Source organism: Rhipicephalus sanguineus, chromosome 2, assembly GCF_013339695.2.
Source record: "Rhipicephalus sanguineus isolate Rsan-2018 chromosome 2, BIME_Rsan_1.4, whole genome shotgun sequence".
Lineage (NCBI taxonomy): Eukaryota > Metazoa > Arthropoda > Arachnida > Ixodida > Ixodidae > Rhipicephalus > Rhipicephalus sanguineus.
Window position 1 is genome coordinate 170,937,805 of NC_051177.1, and position 25,295 is coordinate 170,963,099.

General features: G+C 46.3%; 1 protein-coding gene across 1 annotated transcript in view; it reads left to right on the forward strand.

Moving 5' to 3' along the window:
- Positions 1–25,295, forward strand: part of LOC119382033 (protein O-mannosyl-transferase TMTC1-like) — an 87,474-nt gene that overhangs the window by 56,813 nt on the left and 5,366 nt on the right. The window contains exons 6-14 of the mRNA XM_037649773.2: positions 3,745–3,848; positions 4,588–4,789; positions 6,139–6,314; positions 18,287–18,454; positions 18,787–18,900; positions 19,815–19,958; positions 22,520–22,731; positions 23,319–23,454; positions 24,499–24,643. Of these exons, the coding sequence (XP_037505701.1) occupies positions 3,745–3,848; positions 4,588–4,789; positions 6,139–6,314; positions 18,287–18,454; positions 18,787–18,900; positions 19,815–19,958; positions 22,520–22,731; positions 23,319–23,454; positions 24,499–24,643 (1,401 nt within the window). The remainder of the gene's footprint in view (positions 1–3,744; positions 3,849–4,587; positions 4,790–6,138; positions 6,315–18,286; positions 18,455–18,786; positions 18,901–19,814; positions 19,959–22,519; positions 22,732–23,318; positions 23,455–24,498; positions 24,644–25,295) is intronic.

Genomic DNA, 25,295 nt, shown 5'->3' on the forward strand with positions numbered 1-25,295 from the left:
AAATTCACCGACGATTGCGATACTGCCTAATGCGAATTCAGAGCGCAGCTGTTTAGGTGCTCTGATTTTACGAGCAGTTGAGGCGCGACTGCTCGCCGCATACCTTAGTGATTACGTCATCGGCGACCGCACGATGGCGGGTGGCCGCCGCAGAACCTGTCGCCTCGCCACTGTCGTTACCTCCTTCTCGCGCTCTCCTCGCTATCGCCGTCTTTCAGCCAGCACGTTCGCTCTCTTTCGTCCTCGTTTGTTCTGCCGGTTACGACGACGCTCAACGCTCAACAACTAAATGCATTCTTTGAGAACAATAACATTATCTGCCCGCAGCAGGGCATTGTTTCATTGCAGGTAGATCTACTGCAACCGCCGTTTCAACACTTTCACAATTCATTAACACCGCTCTAAACAAGCAGGACGTTGCAGTGTCAATATTTCTCGACGTAAGGAAGGCGTTCGACACAATCTCTCATGCTAGACTATTCGAAAAGTTAGAGTCTTATGGAGTTGTTGGAAACGCGCTTCAATTCATCCAGAGCTATTTCCACGCACGTAGACAGCAAGTAGTAGTTAACAAACATTGCTCTACTTTTGCTGACGTCACATGCGGAGTACCACAGGGATCGGTTTTGGGTCCCATTTTCTTCTCTTTATACGTCAATGATCTACCGCTAGCTCTTATGTTCACAAAAGTCTTAATGTATGCTGATGACACAGCATTACTTTACTCAGGTAACTCACTTCCTTCGCTGCAAGACGTTATATCGAAAGAAATGACAATAATAAATAAGTGGTTTACAGAAAACAGGCTAGCCATAAATACTGAGAAAACTCAGTACGTCGTATTTCACTCAAGCAGGAAAATAGTGAACTACAGCAGCCTTAATATTTCTCTGGCCAACCAAACTCTCAATAGGGTCGACTCATTCAAATACTTAGGAATTCTTTTTGACCATCACTTGGGGGGGGGGGGGGCACTGGAGAGACCAGATCAATGCTGTGTGTAGAAAACTAGCTTTTAGCTGTTATGCACTGGTCCGTTCCCGCCAATATTTTCCTCGTTCTCTACTTCGTTGCATATATTTTTCTCTGTTTCATTCACACCTTGGCTACTGCTGCGAGGCCTGGGGCCTAACATACAAAACTTATTTAAGACCTATACTCCAGTTACAAAAACGTGCTTTAAGAATAATAACATTTTCCCCCGTTCATTACCCCAGTGGCATTCTATTCAATGATCTTCACATTCTCTCATTTACGGCGCTAAGAAATTATAAGGTAACTTGCCTAGTTCACAAAATACTGTACACAAACTTTCCACTACCTAACACCATATTCAACTTCCCGCGTGCAAACACCAGACAAACAAGTCAGTTAAATTTAAATCTTCCTCCCTGTAACAACGTTTATGGCGAACGATTGCTAGAATTCTTCGGAGCTCTAACCTGGAACACTGTACCTCTGGAAATAAAAACTACGCGTAACTTCAACCTTTCTTGCAAACGCTTTTTCTTGTCTAATGAATTGTAATCACCTTTCCGTACGTAGATTGTACATCACTGAAACTTCCATATGTATAAAACCAATCATTTTCATGACCAATCATGTGCGTTGCTAACTTTTATGTATTTTCTCTATTGGACCAGCTACTAGCCACGCAGGCTATTGGTCCAAATATTATGTACGCATTTTTGTATACATGTCTTAATAAACACATTTTGATTTGATTTGATTTGATTTGAAAGCGCGCCCAAGAGTTTCGCTCTAAAACTTGTTTATTATGGGCGAACTTCTGCCCAGGAAACTACATGCAAAATCTTCGAGTCCGCTGGAGCGTTCCACACACAGTGTCCCTCCGACCTACGCACGTCTTCTTCCAAGCCTCGCAGGTCAACCCACGTTCTCGTGCCTGTGCGCCAGAGGCATGCGTTGCGCTGTCACAAGAAGCGCGAGCCGTCACGAGGCATAGCAGACGCTAATATATCGACTCGCTGCGCTCCGCGTTCGCTCTCTTTTGTTCTCGTTCGCTGTATTGGTTACGCCGACGACGGCGACGCCGCTCAACGCAGGAACGGGCATCCTAGAGCAGCGCTCTAAAGGATACCACTTCCAAGTATGTGTAACACACTAGGCCAACAACGTGTTCTACTAGGTATCACCAGCCGTTGTCGGGACATGTTTTCAACGCGTTCTGAACTTCTTAACTCACACCAACGAAAAAAAAAAACAGGACATGACATGACAATTTATTCTAACATGTACACACATATCGCGTTTCCGTACCTGTATGCACGATGTCGTCTAAACTCGCAGAGAAATGTCACCACCGCTAGTGAAGTGCTCAAGAATAATTTACGCAAAATGAGCGCTCCGGTTTCTTTTCATGTGGGGGGCCTTCAACCTTTCATAAGCAGTGAATGCCGATCAATAGGCAAGGAACTTCTTCACCAGGTACAAATGAAGGCATCGTTTCACATCGATCAGGTTACCGCGCTATGCTGAAGTGGTGGAACAAAGCAAAGCATTAATCATTTCTTTTTGTCGGTTTTTTTTTCTGAGTATCCGTTCGTCTGTGCTTCTGTGTCTATTTATACATGCCTGCTTTGGATTCTTGTACGTCCTGTATGTGAGAGCCTTGCATAATTACTTCCGGAAGTTGCTGGTCGATAACGTCATACTCAGAGTGGAGCAGTTGTCCACATCGCCGGCATTCACGTCTAATGTTTTCCTTCTTTCCTGCTTTCTGTTTCACCCGGGTGCTGTTGCTAGCGCCTCTAGTTCGGAAGCAAAAGCCTGCAGATTTGTCATTCAGTAGATGATTCACGCCTTTCTTTCTTTCATTCTTTCTTTCTTTCTTTCTTTCTTTCTTTCTTTCTTTCTTTCTTTCTTTCTTTCTTTCTTTCTTTCTTTCTTTCTTTCTTTCTTTCTTTCTTTCTTTCTTTCTTTCTTTCTTTCTTTCTTTCTTTCTTTCTTTCTTTCTTTCTTTCTTTCTTTCTTTCTGCATGCTCACAGGGAAACATACCGCATTGTAGAGGCTTCTATATGTGCGTGTTGCGTAAGGAAATACAATGTCATAAAACGAGAACTGTCTATTAGTTGTCAGGAAAAACCACACCACGGTGGTCTAGTGGTTATAGCGCTCGACTGCTGACCCGAAGCTCGCGGGAACGAATCCCGGCCGCGGCGGCTGCATTTTCGATGGTGGCGAAAATGTTTGAGGCCCGTATACTTAGATTTAGGTGCACGTTAAAGAACCCCAGGTGGTCGAAATTTCCGGAGCCCCCCACTACGGCGTCTCTCATAATCATATCGTGGTGTTGGGACGTTAAACCCCAAATATTATTATTATTATTATTATTGTCAGCAAACAGCAAAGAGTGTTGACGGTGTTTGCAAAAATGAGGCCATAAGATTCCCGTAGTAAGAGTTTAGGGTTTGTAGCATCCATAATATACGCCTTAGAAGTCGCAGATTCGGAACTATAGAAGCGTCTCGCCCACCAAGTCACGGCTCCTCCATTAAGCAGGGCAACCTTGTCTCTAGCTGCCAAGTTTTACTTTTCGAAAAACGTGCATTTGCTTTTCTGTAGGGCCTTGAGCTGCTGTTAGGTGGATGACAAGCGTTTTTCTTCCACGAAATTATCTAAGTGGTTAAGTGTCCGATGCAATTAGTAGCGAAAACAAGAGCAAAAAAGGCACATGCCTGTAAATCCCATTGTATTATTTTCTGTCTTTTTTCCTTCTACAGACGACATTGCTCTTATGCTTCAGGCTATGGATATTACAGGGAAGCTTCCCCGAGTTTTCCGAGATGGATAACCCAGCGTCCTTCTCGTCGATGCGCACGACCAGGTAACCACAGTGATGAAACTGGACTAGTAGTAGTTATACGTACAGTGTCTTAAATTAGGTAGTTTGAATGGAATTGCTTTAATGGCTTTGAACTAATAAATGTATTAAGGGCTCGATACCCTTCAATTAATAAAATATCATAGCGAGTTGATCAGTGCTCTGCCATTAGAACGCTCAACGTACTTTGTTATGAAGGGAGGCTAGCATTTTTTCATAGCTTGCTTTGTTCATGAACACTTTAAGGAAGAAACTTACTCTTCAAAAGGGAGTCTCGAAATATCCCGAAAAACGGCTTCTCTGTCCCGTACAAGGAACACGAATTTTCAATACAGATAAGCTACTGGAGGAAAGTCGCACAGGAAAAGCAGTAATGAACACGAAGAAGGAAATGTTGCACAGAACATTTACGGTTCCGGAAACAACAAATACAGAATTCTCGAGAGACGGCAATTCCCCAATAACTTTTGTGAAATATGTTGTTGTTTCCGTTCAATGATTGCATAGATTTTGGGTAATAAAAGAAACTAAGGTATTTTAATTGTGATCAACTGCAAGAATAATTATTTAGCAAAAGTTACATCCCATTCGTTGATGCTTAAATCAGATCCAGTAAGTGCCAAATCCACTTCAAAGGAACAACAGAACGCTTTCAGAGCTCTGCATAAAAGAAAAAGTGAAGCGTTAACAAAATACTTGCAGACAGGCGACCATCTTCGTTATTTTGTTTCCTCCATGACAGGCTGCTGACGTACAGCTACCTATGCGCCTTCAACGCCTGGCTGGTGCTTTGTCCACGTACTCTGTCATACGATTGGCAGATGGGCAGTATACCTCTAGTGACGTCACCACTCGACACCAGGAATCTGGCCACACTGGCGATATTCGCCTCGCTATTAGCTCTCGCCTGGCGGGCTTTGACCCCCTCAAACACGAAACGGAGCGTGAGTTGAAATTACCTTTCGTAGTTGCTTTCCTGAATGCACTAGCAAATGACCTTTGACTGCACGGGTTTTTCCGGTTGCTTGGAGTTCTGAGTACGCTACTCTTGTGTGGTGGTCGCATTAGTTATAAGATCACGTATCAGGCTAAACATCGCCCCATATTTAAGCGCGCAGAAATTTCAATACTGTAGCGTTTGTTTCACAAGCACTTCGAACACATTAAAATGTTCAATATTGAGACCGTCATACGCTTCACTTTGTGGGAAAATTAATGTTAATTACTATAAGAAAGCCAGTAGAGTGATTTTACTTCTCCAGACCTACCAGAAATTCTATGCATTCAGCATGAAACAAAGCAAGAACAGGGGCACAGGGTCAACAGCTTGTCATAAATGAAAAAAAAAGTAATGACGATAGGTGGCTGTTCACACCAACCGTGAATGATACAAATCTTTGAGTACATGTACATGCTGTCTTGTATATAGTCTTTGACATGCAGCACGTCCAACTGGCCGAGCTTGCAGTTCTAATTTAATGTACTGTTAAAAAACAAAGATCCTATATTGAGGCGCACGACTATGATCATCTTAAAATAGACTCAAATACAACATCCTTGCTACATGACACGACAATGAATTGGAAAGCTCGAAGTATGGTGTTAAAACTTGGTACGTATGTTCATTAAAGTTTTTTAAGTGCGAATGCACTTTATAAGCGACCCTGAATCCGCCGTCCCATAGCAACGGCGCGAGGAGCGGAGAGGAGCGTCTGTAGCAACGGCGCAGCGACGTCACACCCCACGTGACTGCGCGCGCTCCGCCTCCTCACCGCGGTTTGCGCGGGCGCGCGCCGGCTCCGCACCGCTCTTCTAGGTGGCATTGGGGGCAGTGCTTCGCCGCTCCTTCTCTCGCCGTTCGCTCTCTCTCCTCCCTGCGCCCCACTCTCCCGTCCGCTGGCTGGGCGCCTCTCAAGAAGAAATGTGTGCTCGAGACGCCGCTGTGAAACGCCAACGGCGACCACAAGGCTGAGATTATGGCCGTCAGGTACAATGACAACACAAACAGGTGCTGATGAATGTGTAAATAAATGGTTACGGTACAAATCTTCGTCTCGTCATTAATTTACGCCATTAAAATTACTGCGCCGTGTACTCTCGGCGCAAGAAATGCATTCGCATTTCCTCACGATTCCCTTCGGGGAGGTGGGGGCATTTTTTATTGCGTACGTGTGGGAGTTCATGCAAAGCTCACTGGCGTCAGATACACTACGTGCACTGCTGTTAGCAGCAGTACATAAACTAGGGCGAACATTTTGAACGACCGCGTACCGTTTCATATTTTTCCATAAAGAATGCCGATGGAGCAAGAGAGCAGTTCTGTTACTACAACAACGTCGAGCGACCGGGCGAGCCTTCATGGGGACTACTAGTGCCACTGCTGCTGACCGCGCTGCCTTTCCTGCCGGCATCCAATCTCTTCGTCACCGTCGGCTTTGTTGTAGCGGAAAGAGTTCTCTACATTCCCAGGTAAGTAACAGTGCTACCTGTAGGAACATGTATTATAACTGCGACGAAACTTTTATCAATTATGCTGTAGCGTAATTCATAGGTGTAGCATCTTTTTGTGTGTATTTTTTTCTTATGACGGAGGCTGTTCAAATAGCGCGATGTCTTAATCCAATGGAATTCGTGAAAAACAACCTTCTAATAACTAATTTATTTGAAAAAAAGCCGCTTGCTACAAAAAAAAGTTTCAGATAATATTTTCCTACATTCCGCATGATTTTCAAGTGTAAACTAATATTTCTGAGGCTAAGACCTTGCCGCTACGTCCACAGAGAAGCTTCTAAATAATTATCAAATCTATATATAATGATTACAGAGAAAAGAAAATTATGGAAACCTATAAATGTGATATATATATTTTTTTCCATTCCGTGCGTACTGCGTATGTTAAATGTCGGTGGGGATTTTCTTTATTTCTTATATTCCTATTATAAAACAGAGTTCTCCAACGATAGACAGCTTCCCCACAATAAAAGCGTTAGCTGAACAAAGCACCCTTTACAGGCAACTCTGCAATGTTCCCAATTTCGAGGAAAGTTTGTGCAAAACGCGTAAGCTCTGAGATGTTGTAACATCACCCTCCCACGGAAGAGCTCGTGAACGGGTTCGCATGTCATGTGACGTTAATACAAATAAAGTATTGCGGGAATGTTTACATCAATATAAAAAACGGATAAAACAACGATCGTCACTTTGCGGTGGTGCTTTGTTACATTGCTATGACCATCAGTGCTTCGTGTTTCGCCGACGAAACTGAAATTTTCATTGAATAATTTTGTATTTCTTATTTTACTTAATTTGTATTTATTTAGTCGTTCGTTGGACTACTTATGTGTTACGTTGGTGGGCTCAGCTACTGTGAACGGACCACTCACGAAAGCTTTTCGCACAATTTTCGGTCACGACGATACTTGTAATGCTTAAGCAATGAAATGGTCAACGTAGTGTTAGCCTCTTTAACACCCGCCCGAAATTTCTATGCATTGCCTCCCACAGTGTCCGTTTTGTGCGAACGAGTGCCGCCGTTTTCACATGACGCGTCTGCGTTAAAACAGCAGCACGTGTGCAGATGGATTGTCTTGACTTGGACAGATATCATACAAAGTAATGTATAGAGCCTTATGTTCTAACGCTTTCTTAAACCTTTCTGTGCATCTGAGCTAACTAAATGTGTTGCGTGGACATGCACTCGAATATACGGCAAACTCTTTGTGCCTGACTGAGTGCAAAAGGCGCTCAGTGTTATTACGTGGCAGCCTGTTGATGCATTAGAGCTTGCTATATATACGTTTATGTATGTATCATTTCTACAATGTGCGGTGCACAAGAGAGCGCTGTGTTGCCGTTTTATTACTTTTTTCCGCGTCTGTTTTCTTTTTGTGCTATTTTATACCGTGCGAAGAATCATAATCAAATGGCCAATCTTCCTGTCTTTCTGCGTCTAGCTTTTCGTTTCTACGTACATGTTCTCGCAAAATAATTAGGAACGCCGGACAGGCGACCGCTCGCCGGCAGACCGCACTGGCGGAAAAATACAGCCATGGTCTGCGCGTGCGCGTTATCGCTAACAAGTAAGCGTTGCACCTATAGCGCACGTAGAACGCCGTTGCGTTACATGAAAAGGCTTATGTTAGGTGCCTCTTACCGGTGTCATAGTCGTGCAGCGTAAATACAACGACCAATCTGGTGAGTGCTGAAGAAAACATAAATGACGCCCAACGTAACAAATGATAGAAGGCTTCGAAGAACACGGATGCGCACATGCGAATGCTAAGGATCCAACGCGCCCACACATCGCGCCACCACCCCATCTGTCGCAGCGCTAAGGGACATTTAGGGCTAACCTTTTGGCGCAAGACAATTCTAGTCCAGATGGAAAATCGAGCAAGGCATGGAGGAGGGGAACCAAAGGAGAGGCGGTCACGTCACATTTTTTGAAGCCGGTTGTGAGGGCTCCCTCTTGCCAGGTTGGCTGCGTTTCGGTGAGCTCGCGCATGCGCGGCTAGCGCCGCGACGAACAAGGCGAGCAGGCGATCTCGCGTAGCGCCGAGCAGCCGACGCTCTTGGCAGTGTCAGTGTTTTCCACTTGGAATTATAGCCCTCCAACGCTGAGAGGCGCAACCGCACCGTGCCAAAGAACACCGAATCTGCAGCGCCATGCCTTTTCGACGAAGCTCTCACGGGCTTCCAAAACAAGTTCTTACGACGGCATGTTGAGTGGAGGAAACACGCAACCGTGAAGACCAACACTCACTGTAGGCCTCCTAGACGTTATACGTCATCAGAGAAACGCAACCATTGCATAAAAATGCTAATTCGCAACTCTACATGGGCGCCATTGTGAACAACACTGTCATATCGGTGGTGACTCATGAGACGACGGCGCGACTACGGAATCCCAGTAGCCATCGCAAAAGCACGTGATTTGCGCCACACTTTTTTGCAATGCAGCTCAGGTGGAGAGGGCCTCTCCTTAGCTTTGAGACCGCACACGAGGAGACCGTGGCACTATTTTTCCAATGGCACACCAAGGCCGGCGCCACGATTATATTACTGCGAGTGCGAGGCGAGTTGGGGGAGGGGGGGGGGGCACCCGCGATGAGGGGGAGCATGGAGGCGGGAACTTGTGGTTTTGATTATGTTTGCTCTATGGCGGGATGGGGTGGGGGCACATAGTAGTCTACTGGAGAACGTGCCCCCCCCCCCGCCCTTCCAGGCGCCTCTCCTGCGGAGCACTCCGCCGTCGAGCGGCTGCCTGTACGGCATTCCGAATCATCCTGTGAGCTCCTGTACTAGGTTTACGCAGCAAATGCCTTGCCGGCATTTATTGTACGTGTATTCGGACAAGTCGCTGTATAGAGCGCCTCTTTGCAAAGGAGCGTAAACTGAACTGAATTGAATAGTTTATTTTTCAGAATCATATTTACATGTATAGCTTTTTCTTTTAGTCCCTTATACGGCATGAGGCGGGCGAAAAAATCACAGCATACCCACGGAGTGAATGATGATGAGTGGGCGAAGCTGCGGAGGTTCATCGGTAAACCGTGAATCTTCCGTGAATTCTGCCCAGTACATCATCACCGACGTGAGATCGGGCGCGTTTATACTAAAGGTTCGATGAGTTATGACGACTTGCAGCTCACTTTAATTTTACATGTACGCTGTGAATTTTCATTGTTTAGAAAACCATTGCTTTAGAAAACACCTTGCGTCTTTCGTTAAGCAGCTGGCGTCTTTTTCGTTTTGCTTTAGAAACATCTGGCGTTCTTTCGTTTTGTTTTTACAAAACATCTGGCGTCTTTCGTTGGTTTATTTCATCAATCAACGGCGTTTTGAACAAAATTTTTATTGTTTAATCACGCACAGGAGAAATCTCACCAGGCACTACCTTGGAGGTAAACAATGGCTGCTAATGGGAATGAGAGACAGAAGAAGTCGGCTTTTAGCTAACACTTACACTTCTACAGAGACAGAAGAATTCGGCTTTTAGTTAACGCGCACGCTGCGAATTTTTTATTGTTCAACAACGCACAGGAGAAATCTCCCACCGGCACCACCTTGGAGGTCAAAGGGTAAGACTTGTTACTCACTACTACGAGCACGACGAGGGACGAACGGGTGCCGCCTTAAGGAGCTTCGCCCCTAAAAGTTTCCACATGTGGCGAGTCCTCACCTAATTGAATCTCTGCTGCAGCAAATTGCCGCAATGGTCATTCGGTGCCATTGCGTTCACTCGTTTTTTTTTTTTTTCGTGAACCGCTTCTGAGCCATTTCCTCTGAATGCATTGTGTACTCTCGGCAGCAGAATTATTCGCTTGCGGCAATTGCCCACCGCATGATTTTCTTTCTTATGGGATATTTTCTGCAGCATTTTATCCATCGCGCAGGTGATTGTTTTATTGTCTTAAACAAAGACGGACGCGGCTTGCGGGTGAACGCGCCTAATTTTCTGTTTAGAATTTATGATATTTTTTGTATGTTTCTTCACTGATATTGTTTCAGTCTTTATTTTACACCACGTAGTTTGTGACCGCTTAAAGCCACCCCCCTGCTCTGTCCTGATTGCTAGGCGGCTTCGTTCTTCTTGTTTACTCTGAAACAATTACTGCGTTTCGCATCAGTTTGGCAACCTGACACAATGCACGACTATTTTGCTAGTTCACTTATCGATTTGGTATTTCTTACTTTACATTGGCAACAACGAGTCTTCTGCAATAATTCGCTTCAAGTCGTTATCAAATTTTTCATTTTTTTTGTTTACTTAGTACTTCATTTTGCGCTTCGTTGGTTGCTTAGTTCGTGTATCTCCTACAAACATACTTAAAAAATGTAGTCGCAAACATTTTCTCATCAATTCATCGCGTGGGAGTGAAGTGGTCTTTTTGTATTCTGTTGACTGGTGTTCAGCAGAACAAAGAATATCGTATAAAAACACGATTGCTTGTTTAAGCTTTGTTAAGTTGACTTTATAGCGTAGGATGATAGTAATGTTCGCGATTAACATCATGGCGTTACCATGGAAGCAGTTGTCCAAATAGTCTGTAGTATGTGTATCTTATGCTTTAGCGAGAGAAATTTAATGCGAATGTTTATTTCTCGTTAGGTTTTTTCTCTTTTTTTTCGTTCTTTCTAATGACGCTTTTATTAGGTCGCCCAATTACCTCTTCAGCGCAGTAATGTCTTTGATAACTCGCAGTAATGCAAAATTGTAAAAATAATCCTGGTGTGTTTCTTTTAGATATATTGAATGTGTCGAACTCTAACCGAAAACATGCGCCGACGAGTCTTCTAGTCATATTTTAAAATCATTCAATAATACACATACATCTACATTAACCCTTCAATACCCAATGTACTCTTATTGGTATGTCATACTGACGATTTGAAATTATCATTTACACTTTTATATCTTAAGCCTACAGGCCACACTAGCGTTTTAAATATGCCGGAGAGCTCTCAAGTGAAAAAGATGGCTGATCTCTCTCTTATAGGAATCCGTATTACACGAAAGTGAAACGTGTCATGACAGAAGTAGTTGATTCTTTATAGTGCATTGGTATGTCAGAGCTTGTACAATATCTACTGTTGTTTCGCGGATAGAGCACCGCTTGATGTGGACGCACTCACGCTGACGTCTAGTGGCACATCTCCGTACCGACGACTAACGCCCATGATCATGATTTAACTCTTGCAGTAGCTGAAGTTCTCACACATACGTGGACACCGTATATGGTGAATCCCGCGCAAAGATGGCATCAAGAAGCGGATAGTAAACACTGATACTCGATATGCACTCACTGAAAGCGTCGTGAAACACGAAGAGAAACGCTACGCGCGTCGTGTCTTCCCTCTAGCCTGGCCGGTAATTTTCACAGGGCGAGCGGGGAACGCGGTGTGACAGCCAGGCGAGCGTCGGAAAACTATTTTTCGATATGGATGTATGCTATGAGTGAGGCAATGAGCGAGACTTCTATTGGAAACGCGCCGAATGGGACGGTCGAAGCAACGGCGCGTTTCTTTTTAGATTCGGTTGCAGCTTTCCTACAAGCCACTGGACTGGATGCGCGGCTATAGCACTGCACGACCTAGACGGGACTGTACATACTCACCTCTCTTACTTACCATCGTCATCCATCATTCTTTTTAGGGGCAAAGTTCCTTAAGGCGGCACCCGTCCGTCCCTCGTAGTAGTGCGTAACCAGTCGTAACGCTAGTACCAGATCTTGACCTCCAAGGTGGTGCCGGTGGGAGATTTTTCCTGTGCGTTGTTGAACAATAAAAAATTCGCAGCGTGCGCTTTAACTAAAAGCCGAAATTCTTCTGACTCTTATTCCCCATTAGCAGCCATTGGCATGTTCCAGTAGGAAACGTTAGTAGAAGAGGAAGTGTAAGTGTTAGCTAAAAGCCGACTTCTTCTGTCTCTCATTCCCATTAGCAGACATTGTTTACGTCCAAGGTAGTGCCTGGTGAGATTTCTCCTGTGCGTGATTAAACAATAAAAATTTTGTTCAAAACGCCGTCGATTGATGAAATGAACCAACGAAAGATGCCAGATGTTTTCTAAAAGCAAAACGAAAGAACGCCAGATGTTTCTAAAGCAAAACGAAAAGACGCCAGCTGCTTAACGAATGACGCCAGATGTTTTCTAAAGCAATGGTTTTCTAAACAATGAAAATTCACAGCGTACATGTAAAATTAAAGTGAGCTGCAAGTCGTCATAACTCATCGAACCTTTAGTATAAACGCACCCGATCTCACGTCGGTGATGATGTACTGGGCAGAATTCACGGAAGATTCACGGTTTACCGATGAACCTCCGCAGCTTCGCCCACTCATCATCATTCACTCCGTGGATATGCTGTGATTTTTTCTCCCCTTTCCCCACCCTCGGGGTAGAGTAGCAGGCTAGAGCATATTATCGCTCAGGCCGACCTCTCTGCCTTTCTATAAATAAACCTCTCTCTCTCTCTCTCTCGAAGCAGCTTATGAACGAAGCCTGTCCCCCCGGCGTGACCAGTGCCCCGCGTGCCAGAAAGAAGAGAACGAAGTGCTGGTACGAGAGGAGAGCTCGCGCATGGTGTGCCGAAACGAATTTTGCCTGAGAAAACAGTGCCACTAGATATATGGAAGAAAGAAGAGAACGAAGTTTTCGCACGAGCGGAGAGCTCGCGCATGGTGTGCAGAAAGGAATGTTTGCCTGACACCTGACATATGGACGTGTGATAGAGCGCTCGCTGAACTGGGGCGCGTGCTCTAGTATAATTCGCGCCATAAATCATGCAAGGTACCCACGACGCCATAAATCATCGTCATTCATGCAAGGTACCCACTACGCCTGTCTCCCCGGCGTCGCGTCGTGGAGACAGGCCGCTCCCCAGAGACCCGCCGCTCCCCAGCGAGCGGCGGGTTTCGCTTCGACTTCGCGAGCGGCGGGCTCGCGAAGTCGAAGCGAAACGGGTGCGTTGACATCGCATTCTCAAACTTCAAGCAGCAACCTTTGCAGCAAGAGCCATTAACTTTTTACTTTACGGACCACAAGGCCGTTACACTCAAGGGAAAAAGTGCCCCTGAGCCTATAGTCACATATGACGAAAAACAACATCTGGGCAACCGTTCCCCTGAGCTTAAAGTCATATATGACTAGTAACAACGTCAGGGGAACCTCGAATAGAAGGGCCATGAACAGGCCATGAACAACATTTATCGACTGAGAAGAAAAACATGGCTTTCGCCTTCGAGTCGTGTTACGCGAATGCATAAAGAACTCTGTTAGTTTTTTAATTTTTTGCACAGATTTAGTATCGACAAAGTTGAACTTACATCTTTAAACGAATCTTTTATAACTCACAGATTTCGGCGCTGTAAAAAAAAACGGTGCCTGCGAGCGTAAAAAAATGACGCCCTCGAAGGTTCGCCGGTCGCACGCGTATTTGTATGCATATGCGTGCGCACAGGGGGGCAGGCCTAATCACCTAAGTGAGGGGCGCAATATCTGTCCCGTACATTGACACTTCTAGTCACCTAAGACGGGGGGGGGGGCGCAAAATCTACCCCATACATTGACATAGTAGGGTGGGGGGGCATTGCGATGAACCTTCGCCCCCCCCCCCACCCTGATGGGGAACCCTGCGCACGCCTATGTTTGTATGTGCCGTTTTTCGAAACTTGATTCTCTCAATCGGGAGCCTGTCTGCAATCAACCGTTTCTGATACGGCAATGCGATCTTTTAACGAAGTGACTTGTCATTGCCCGTCGCCACAATTTATTGCTGCCAGGACATGAACGCGTGATCGTCGATTGTTGCCTGCAACAAGTGAAGTGTTGTGCTGCTAAGCACATAGATGAAGCTCCAATACTCGGCAGTGAAGAAAGAAGCAGTCAAGAGGGAACGCTAAAGATTTAATGTTATTATAGTTCTTATCTAATTTCTCTCTTTTTTGTTACTTTTTAGCAAGCGTTGTGTAAACCATTTACATTATAAAGTACAGTGTGGCCAATCCCCCTTGTGGGTATGAGCCAAGATCTAGGCGACAAGACAAGACAAGACAAGATAACCTGTTTGTTCAGCCACGCCCGCAAAGCCTTGTGCCCGAGAGTTTTAGTATGAATCTCGGCAAACCTTGCAAAATATACATGAATACATTGCCGTCGAAGAGTAAGCTGGACACAAAGATAGCGCAACACAAGCTTCGGTTTGGAACGTACAGGCGACACAGTGCACCACGAATTTATAAATTCGAAGTGGAAGGAGCCAGCTTCAATGGGTGCTGTCAGGTCCCCTTTTTTTTCTTTTTTTACGGTACTGCTGCTGCCCACACAGTGCTGCCGGACGTGAAGAGCGTTGTTTGCTACCGTGTGCACGGTTCACTTGCCCGACGCGTATGTGCACTCGACCAAGGAGAGCTGCGTTGCTTGAAGTGACCCGTTCCAAATTTGCTGATATTGGCCGCTAGGGGCACGCAGAAAACGGACGCGCGCACGCGTTCCTTTCTTGGCCGGCCACAGTCTGCTCCTCATGCAGGGAGGGAGACGCGCGCATCGCGTTCCATTTTGTACGAGCCCGTCGAGTCTGTGCGTTCTGGCGCTGCAATCACGCTGTAGAAGTCCACTGCACTGTGCCTATCGGGATGCCGAACAGACGACGCCGCGCGAATAAGTATATCATGCAAGATTGCCGTCCTTCCTATTGGTTAAGCAGCCGCGTAGCCTCCGCAGTGCTACAACCAATTTTAAATGCGAATGCATTTCTTAGTCGGGGCATGTCAGGCGTCTGTCGGTGTCCGCACGCCGGCAGGTGTTATCTCTCCGTTCTCACTCCTTCTCCCATAGCAACAGCTGCGGGCGCTCGCGCTTATCCTCGCCCCTAGCAACCGGAGCAGGTGGTGCGGTCGGAGTAGCGGAGAGTGAGTGGAGAGGAGGAGCGCGCTCTGGCTTGTGAGGGCGCTCGCATCGCGGGAGCTCGGCGGTACGACGCTGCTGCGTGCGCGCGCGCCGTTGCCACTCGCCGAGCGGGCGGTGTGGACGCGTTCCTCAAGCGATACCTGCCCTTGAGCGAAGAACTGCGACAGCAACGGCAGTCCTCGCTTCTCAGAGACCCTTTGACTGTACACTTTAGCGACCGCAAGGCTGAGATTATGGCCGTCAGGTACAATGACAACGCAAACAGGTGCTGATGAATGTGTAAATAAATGGTTACGGTACAAATCCTCGTCTCGTCATTAATTTATGCCATTAAAATTACTACGCCGTGTACTCTCGGCGCAAGAAATGCATTCGCATTTCCTCACGATTCCCTCGGGGAGGTGGGGGCATTTTTTAGGGGCGAAGCTCCTAAAGCCATGGGTTTGTCCCTCCTAGCTCGTACGTGACCGCCTATGCCACGCGTATGTGCCAGTGGTGATGGCAACGAAGCAGCGCGAGTGTTCTTGGCCCAGCGCAGGGACGAAGAAGACGTTGCAGTTCTTTCTCTGATGGACAAAGCGTGTTTGTTTGTCGTGCTCCGTGTCCTCGTCGATCCGACGTCGTTACCCTGGTGGAGTTGCGGCGTATGCTTGGCACTCCATCGCGGAGCCAACAATCGAGCCCGGAATCGCCACCACGCGTCAAAACACCGGTCCACCGATTCAGTCGCCGTCTGCTAGTCGCCGTCATGACCGGGTACCTCGCAACCAACCTGTCTATCGGGGACGTCAAGTCGTTTATAGACACTGCGTTACGTGACTACGACAACAAGTACAAGAATCGTCCGTTTGTGCTGGTTGGGGACTTCAACGTGGACCTCATTGCCAACTGGATCGTGCAGCACATGCTTTCCAAATACGCACTCAAATGTATCCATATGCAACCTACCACGATCCGAGAGACGTGCATAGACTTAGTGTTTGCAAACTTCCCACTGCAGCCAGTACAAGAACCTCTTTCGCTTCATTTCACGGATTACAAAGCCGTCATAATGAAGGGACCTCGCAATCCAGCCGCCATGACAACGACGAAATGAAAAGAACAAACGAAGAAACGAAACAACAAACGAACAAGAACAAAATAAAAGTTGATTTTGTATAATATACGCACAGTCTTACGTCTTTCTAATGATGTAATGGGCTAACTTTCACGGGAGAGTTACGGTTTACCGATGATCTCCCCCTCTCGAGCTTCGCCCGCTTATCATCATTCATTCCGTGGATATGGCGTGATTTTTTTTCAGATTTTTTTAGCGCTGTGACAAGGTCGGCTGGGCAGATGGTGTCAATAGAGAGTTTTAGTTTAGCGCGCGCAACGGCCTTGCGCACGCAACGGGTGAGAGAGAGCAAGACTGCGCATGCGCTGAACCTAAGAGAGATGCGTGCGTTTGCGCGCGCAAGAGATGCGCACGCTAGATCTCGGCGCTTACGTTGCGCCCGCTACGGTCGTTGCGTACCTTACGGGCGCTTCTCTCGCGAGATCTCGACAGGTCGAGACAAGCAAAATGGCTGCGTCCGACAGCAGCACAAGCGGCACGGCGGTCATGGCAGCGAATAAATCCCGCGTCCATTTCGGAATTGCCCTCGATTTGGAGTTCCTTGCCTACGTGAGTAGCTTGAATCCGTTCGCGGACCCAGTGCAGTGGACAGTGATCGCTGCAAAGATGCAGGAGATATTCGATGTCGTCAAGACTGCAGTCGCCCCTCAAAAGCCACCGCTCTCGGTTTGTGAGCATCAAATCGTCTATCTCTTCCCATGAAAGAGTGGCCAAAAGGCGCTGATTCGAAAGGATGCTGGCAGGCATTTTTCCTCCCTCGCTGCTGCTCGCCTCGTACAAGTCGTACCAACCGTCACCGTTCACCACAGATCACCTCAACAAAATTTGCGCCATCGTAAAATCTTGCCTTGTCTCGTGCCTTGACTTGTGTCAACTATGATCGGCTATTGTAGTTTATTTATTAGCCACTGGATGGCGCAGAAAAACACGCCGAGACGAACGTGTTGACGCCTAGACGCAGTCCACGTTTCGGTTGTTGCGTACGGTAAACTAAAAATGTAGGAGACAGCCTCAACTCTAACGTACGCAGCGCGCAGGCCGTTGCGTACGTACAGGTTTGCGCGCGCTAAACTAAAACTCTCTAATGGCGCGCTGCGTGCGCGCGTGCGCGCGTGCGCGCGCGTTAGATCATAAGCGCGTGTGCGTGCGCGATCATGTGTTTGGACGCCTTTATCTTTTGTGTTCGGCGCCTCTTAGCGTTTCGGCACCACTTGTCTGATTACGGCGCATAGTGCGCGAGCACGCAGCGTGTTACAAGCCCAATGCGCCCAGACACCTCGACATAGCGCTATGAAGCGGTTCCCTTTCGGCACCCAACAACGCCATTCTAGATGCGCTAGGAAGTGAGGCTTGCTTGCTAGGGAGACCGCAAGCGCGCATATCAGTGTTGTCTTTTTCCGCCGGCCCTCTCCTCTGGCGAGCGGCCGGTTGTGCAGCGTTCAAAGTTAGTCTACGAGCGCCTGTGCCTTTCAATACTTTCAACTCCACACCAAATTACCGTGCGTCAATAAAGTCAGATAAAAGTACAGCCTTAAGCACGATATTATTATTAGATACACCTTAGAGCTGGTTTCCGCATAAATTTTGACCGTCAGGAGACTTTGATATGAACCTAAGTTTAAGTAAATGGGTGTTCTTTTACTTAGCCCCCATAAAATGCTGAAGTCGAACCCGCTTACTCGAGCATAGGAACGCGAAATTCTCCACAGCCTGTCTGCGGCGTTGTGCTAGTTTTAATAAGCAGGCAGCTTGCTTTCAGCGGGCATAACTGGTTTTTCATTTTCTTAGGTTTACATTACTGATGAAATAAATGTTTTTTTCATAAACCTGCTGTGATAATTTCCAGCTCGCTTGTTTTTCCTTTGCCTGTTAGAAGCTCCTGATTTCCCTCTACTCGAATACTCATTATTGCAGCATCGGTGTGACTCTGCTTGTAGCCGAAGGATTGCACCGCCTGCACACGCGGTGCTCTCCAGCGCTTCGGTGGTGCACTACGAGCCTCTGCTTCATTCTAGTGCTGCTCTTTGCTGCACGCACCTGGAATCGGAACGCTGCCTGGGCGTCCAGAGAAGCCCTATTCGAGTGAGTTTAATTTGTATCCTGTTTCGCCTGTCGAACAAGGATTGGCGTTCCTTTCTGTGCTCACGTGTAGATCTATGTACGGTATTCACGCAATGGAACGTGTCAGTTAGGGTTTAGTAATATACTTACCAAAGAACTCTACAGATCACGGTATCTGAGAAACTGTTCGGTGCCCGAGCAGCCGTCATCACCTGTACCCGTAAAATCGTAGCAACATGAACCGGATTTTTGGAGCAATGACGCGTATCAGTTGTCATGCATAAAGGTTAGATGCCGCGCTTCTACTCGGTGATGACTGTACATAGATGAGCAACGTACTATGTTTATTCCAGATCGGGCATTAGGGACCTTCCAGGAAACGCAAAGATGCACTACAACTACGCCAATCTGCAGAAGGACATCGGTAACACTGACCTGGCCATTAAACACTACAGGCTAGCTATCGAGTAAGTGCCTTGCTAATATGTATTTTGCACGCCGCTCCTTACAAGTAGGAATAATTAGCCTAAAGCGTTGCTTGCTCGTAATGAAGCCTAAGATGCTTCATCAAACGTGAAAAGTGACAGTCGGTGGCGGCGGCGGCGTCAACACGAGTGACGCAAAAAATCATAATGATTTTATGACACCACCTTATGACCACACCACGACGTCACAGATCTCCAAAACTTGTGATGTCATCATGACCTAAATACGATATCACATAACATGATGTCACTTGATGACGTAATCACATGGCATGGTCCCTTTGTCAAAGGTAGGCCGCTGCTAGACGCACTGCAAAACCACAGTATGTGCAGAAAGCATTTGGGGGAGCGGCCGAGGGTGTAGAACAGACGAAAAAGATGGATTTCGCTTTGAGTCGTCTGAGGTGAATGCGTAAGGGACCGTGTTACATTACTCTTATCAGGGCATTCTCGCGCGCTCACAACAACGTTAACTATTTATGAACTGTTAATATGTAAATGTTAACTGATATAAACAAAACATAGCTGATCCCTCTGTCATAGGAATCGGCATAACACGAAAGTGAAACGTGTCTCCACAGACGTAGTTGAGTGTTTGTTGGGCATTCTTTCACCCCAACGGCGAAGGAATGAATGCTAAAGCAACAAATTGTAATGTCACGCGAAGAACGACAAGCAGCTGGAAACTTGCAACGCGCTGCTCAAGCAGAAAGGACGCACGGAAGGAACCTACACAGGATGAGCGCGAACTTTATACTTTACAAAGTCATATCCGTGACTGAAATACATCAGTGGAGCCGTGGGGGACCCCCGCATAAAACACTTTCGTGTTAAAAAGAAATATTATTCACACATGATTAGAGTGGACATAGAGGTAACATGTCTCCTTTTCGCAGGTTGTGGCCAGAGCACGCCAGCGCGCACAATAACTTGGGCACTGTTCTGACGTCAGCAGAAGAATCGGAACAACACTTCCGGTACGCCTTGCATGTCAATCCGAGCCACCCAGGGGCTCACTTCAACCTCGCTAATATCTACAGGTTCGTGCCACTCTTCCACTTGACAAAATGTAGAATTATCTTAGCCAAGTTGTCACACGGAACCACCTTTGAGTACGCTAAGTCCAGAGGAATCACACTGCGTCGTAAGCACAGCACTACCAGAACAAAATTTTGTCACTATATCCAAGGTTACTGCGAACATCTCAACAATTTGGCGAGCATTTGCAATAATACAGGTATCTTTAAATCCTAACAGAAGTTTAATTTTATGCTGAACGGAAATTACATGTTACATCAGTAATCGGAAACCCTCTAATTCAACTGTGAGTATGGCGTATTTTACACCTCAGCTCACAAGAACAATTACCCGTCTAGACGCAGGTTTTCTATATTTTTATAACTACTTTACAGCAGCAAGCTTGCCAGCGTTCCGAACGAAACACAGCTACAGTGGACTTAGCCAATGATATCACAGCGGGCCTCGAATTTGTCTTGCTAGACTGTAAATGCGAAAGCTCCTGGAACTGTGAATACGGTTGCTTCAATCGTAGGCCATGTGTGCTAAGTAAGCTAGTTTTTCCGCTAGTCAGCCTCTGTTTTCTATGCACAATAAAAGCGCCATATCTTTAGGTCCTAAAGGGACAATAAAGAGAAAAAATAATTTTTTGTATTAGTAAATTACTATTTCGCAATACCAAAAACACCACGCTTTCTGCGAGAAGACGCTCGGTAAGCGAGAAAACACGTAAAAAGTAAATGAGAATGGCGACGCCACATTCAAGTCCCCGCAGCATTTGCCGTGACGTCATAGATTTTCACGGCGTCTACTAGGGCCCACGTAGTTTCTAATCGGTGAAAAGAAAGTACATTGTTTTCTGAGGAGACAGGGGCTACCAAGTTTCAGGAAATTTGCTAAAACTGCTGCTTGGGCGAGTTGGTTCATGATTAGTCATGCCAGCACTCCGTTGACTCAAGCTTTCTGAAGCAAACAGAGTGCCTGGCTTTGGCAGGGTACCCATACCACGTGCTATCAGCCGATGCGGAAAGCATGCCCAGAGGCATGCATTGTATATACCAGAATATACGTTTCATTAGCATGGTATGTACCATACTGAGCATCCATGCGTGCATGGGAAACATGCGATATATTGTGAACTAGGTGCCATGACATGAATGATTTCATTTGGCTCAAAGACAAACAAGGCGATGTATGCAGCTCTTTGCTGGCTGCTTCGCATTACATCGATTCCCACAGTGCGTGGGACCTGCCGAATTTTTTCCCTCGAAATTACGCATTATCTATTTATGAATATAATAGTACTGTATTGAGTGAGAAACACGGAATGCATCGTCTGCTGCGATAACAGGTGCGTCTGTCCAAGTGGCCTGCCCCCAATGCATCTCTAGTTTTGTTGTGAAGTCGAGTCAGAGGAGCGTGACTGTGCGTCTACTTAGCTTCGCCGTCGTTTTGCACTCCATTTGAAAGAGCTTTGACAAGTAACGCTTATCAAAGAACGTGAACTCTACCTAATTTCCTGCTCTGGCATGGGACGCTGCATCTATGCGCTGAGGTGAGTGGACGACGCTTTGCTAAAACTGTCAAATACAGCTTGTAAAGCTGCAACGTCTCAGCAAACCAAGAGACCTAGTGGTCTTCAGCTTCTTTGAACAAAAATGCACTGCTTGAGTGCTTTGTAACGCACCCCCTACCCACGCAGTGCGAAGAACGAAACTGAAACTGTAGAAAAAGATCTGTAGACTGTTCGCTAGCTAACGCTATCGAATCCGAAGACTGTACTCCCCATCATTCCCATGTTGACTGAATGATCGTAGTGCCAGTTTTCTCTCTAGGTTACTGTATGAAACTCTATGGTTTCCCTATATCCAGCTTGTCGGGCGATTGCAGCAACTACTGTGGAAAGCATGCCGTGGTGGTTTCCGTGCGTCGGCGCCCTCGCGCGGCAAGCAGCGGCACGTTGTCTACATTTCCGTACGTGTTGTCGGCACGAGAGTCACGTGACAGATGTTCAGCTCCCGAGGCGCGCGCGCCCGCTGACTCGCGGCTCTAGCCGACCGAAGGAGAGGCGTACGCAGGAGAGGAGAAAAAACCGGCACTGCGCATGTCTGTTGCTGTGACGACGCAAGTGTGAGGAGAAAGAGGAGAAAAGTTGACGTTTGCTCAGAACCAAACACATGCACAATACCGTTTTCTGAGTTTGTGCCGGGAGAAGCAAAGCTATCCCTCTAATAAGAATGTAAGGGCATCGTATGTATTCTAGCCAATTGCCGCGAATTCCGTAAGCTTATCGTAAACTCTGGTACCAGTTTGAACGTAGCTTAAGCATGCGACGAACAGATTGTCGAGCATGAGTCGAAATGAATTGACAGGAAGGGGCTTTGTGGTACTTTGTTGGCATTTTGTTCTGTGCCGTAACCTTCAACCGTGGGTTCTGTGTCACATTCCTTTTGGCTTGATATTACCGCTATATTAATCTTGACTAAGACTGACTGATTGTCTGCATTCAAAGTAAATCTATCGGGCAATTAGTATAGAATTTGTAAGCACAGAAAGAAACAAAACCGTGGATTTTCTTCTACAGCAAACGAGGACAAAAAGAGGTGGCTAAGACCCTGCTCGAGCGCGCGGTGGAGCTGGAGCCCGATTTCTGCGAGGCGTACTCTTCACTTGCTGCACTCGCCGCCGAAAAGGGAGACCTTACCGAGGCCGAGAGGCTGCACCGGATGGCGTTAAGCAGCGACGACCGAAATGCGGACGCCCGGAACAACTACGGGACATTCCTTCAGTCACACGGTGAGGTCGGCTTCGCAACGACTCATCTATGAATCTTAAATATGTCTAAGGCTTATGTAATTGGCGTTATTATGTCTAGCTCTGAAGTTGGTCTGTGAATTTAAGGTGTTATGCCGAGTATTCCTCCGAGCAGTCATTCTGTGACGGCGTCACGTTTCAACCTTGTAAAGTAAAGCATTTCCTCAACAAAAAGAGAAGAATTAGGCACAGTTCTGCCAGAAAGTCGAAGTAGTAATAACAGTAGAAATGAATGAGAGAGCTATGCAAGAAAAAGCGCGCACTTTAATTTGTCCTCTACATTGGAGTAAATATTCACGCACTAATTATATTGAGGAAAGAACGGTGCGCATCGAAGTACAGGGGAAAGCTCTGTTTTCGGAGTCTGCACGCCCTCAGGCATCGCTCAAGGTGCGAACGTAACAAAATTTGAAAAAAGAAACAACGAAACTTTAAAGTTACAGACGGGTTCTCTTATGAGAGGAATAATGGCGCAGATGTAAGGTAGCCAACTTGACTCAGATTCCTTGGGGCCCAAGCTGCATTTTTCTTGCACTTGTTCAGGTAACTTCACTGTCTTTTCTGCGCAGGCCGCAGTGAAGAGGCCGTGGCACAGTACCAACAAGCTTTACACCTTCAGCAAAACCACACTGTGGCACTCCTTAACGCAGCTAGAAGCCTTCGCAGCATGAACCTCAACATGCAAGCCGAGAGCCTCTACAAGAGGTAAGCTACAAGATCATGCTTATAACCACCCACACCAAGGCGCAGAATTCGGTCAAATAATTAACTTTATTCTTTTTCTGATCGTTTTCTACCAGAGTGACTTGAGAGATCACCAGAAAATTTGGGATATGCCTAAGTGCGAAATTCACAATTAATTGCTAGGCGCGTTCCTTAACACCACGTATATTATAACTACGCCAAAACGCCGCAACGGAACCACGTGAACCACGTATCAGAACATCGTGAGAATACATATGTGGAATGCCTCAGATAATTGCGTTCACAAGCGTGCCTGTCATAGGCTAAGCTATGACAAGGCCGAACAAGGGAGCGTCAATTCAAAACTATGGCCAACCACCCATTCTCGGCACACACTCGGTGGTTATCAAAAGCCACTCGATGAGCCCATAACGGGAGAGGAAGAAAAGTGAATGGAACAGCTATACACAGAGTTCGCTTTCCAAGGCTGCCTGCCTGACCTAATGCTCCCTTGCAGTTTACTTTCATCTTTCATGGTTGCTTTCAATGTGAAATCTGCGTGTTGATGTTGGCTCCTGCAGTTTACTCATTCGAATAGCGGTGAGTTTGCCGGTACAGCAGGGCTTGGGCATTAACGTTCTCAAGAGTGTTTCAGTCGTACTTAGGTGGACAACACTGCATGACGTCACTCTCATATCCGCGCCGGCCATGTTACCGAACGAGTTGCTGAGGTATTTCTACCGTTCTATGACGTCGTAATCGTCACAGGGAAAATTTATCTATGCCGTTAACATATCCATTTCGTTCCCCCTTCACTTCCTATATATTCTTCTTGCAAGGCCCCTTGCCAGTGTTGCTTTTCTACCCTATAAATAAATGGCAGCGTATAGCAGACGTGGAGCTGATGCTAGTCGAAGCAGCTTGTGCATTTATCAAAAGCAGCATCATTACAGATATGTTGCTGGTAAGCAGCACCATACAAACAACACACATTAGGTATCCTGGCCGACCGTTCACACATTCACTGACGTTGATAATAATTTTTTTTTCTGCTTTAACGGCAAGGGCCCTTGCTGTTGAGCCAGATCCTCAGGTGATGGACAACCTCGCCCTTTTCTACGTCAATGCTGGTCGCCTGGACGAAGCAAGGCAGCTATTTGAAGAAATCGATCGGCTTTTCCCCGAGAACCGCGACAACAAGGTTCACCATGTGAGTGTTGCACCGCGAACAGAGGTTTTATTTGTGCAAGTAAAAAATTTTAACACCTTCTATGTAGACGTTGGAGGCTTCAGGCAGTGTTGCCCCTCTCTTCCTTTCTCACGCTCCTTCGTTACTCATCCAACTTTCAAAATCCCCTATCTATTTCTCCAGTGTAGACTAGCATATCGGCTATTCTTAACAGGTGAATATCCCTGCCTTTCCCGTTTTTTTTTGCTTTCTTTTTAGGCAGCGCCAGCTACTTCTTTTCGCAGAGGAGAACCGTTATTCAGGAAGTAAAGTGCAAGAGTTTTAATTTAGCCAATCTTGCTAAATCAGTTTCCGAATGCAAAAATACTTCCTTGGAAGTCTTTTTCAATGTAAAAACGCACAAAATTGACATGCCGTTTAGGTGAATTGTGACGGAAAATGCTACTGGCAGTTGCAAGTTGGCGTTCTTACTGTCTCTTCTTGTTTCTTCTCAGTTGCAACCTTGCGCCACGTATTTCAAGTAAAATACCATTTCTAACCAATTATCATTACTATGTTAGTTAAACAACACTTCCGCCTTTGTTCTTACAATTTACCATTCGGCTTGATATTTGACAGAAAACTAATAAGTTCACTTTTGGAAGATATAGGATTTATAGTTCTCTTCCACGTG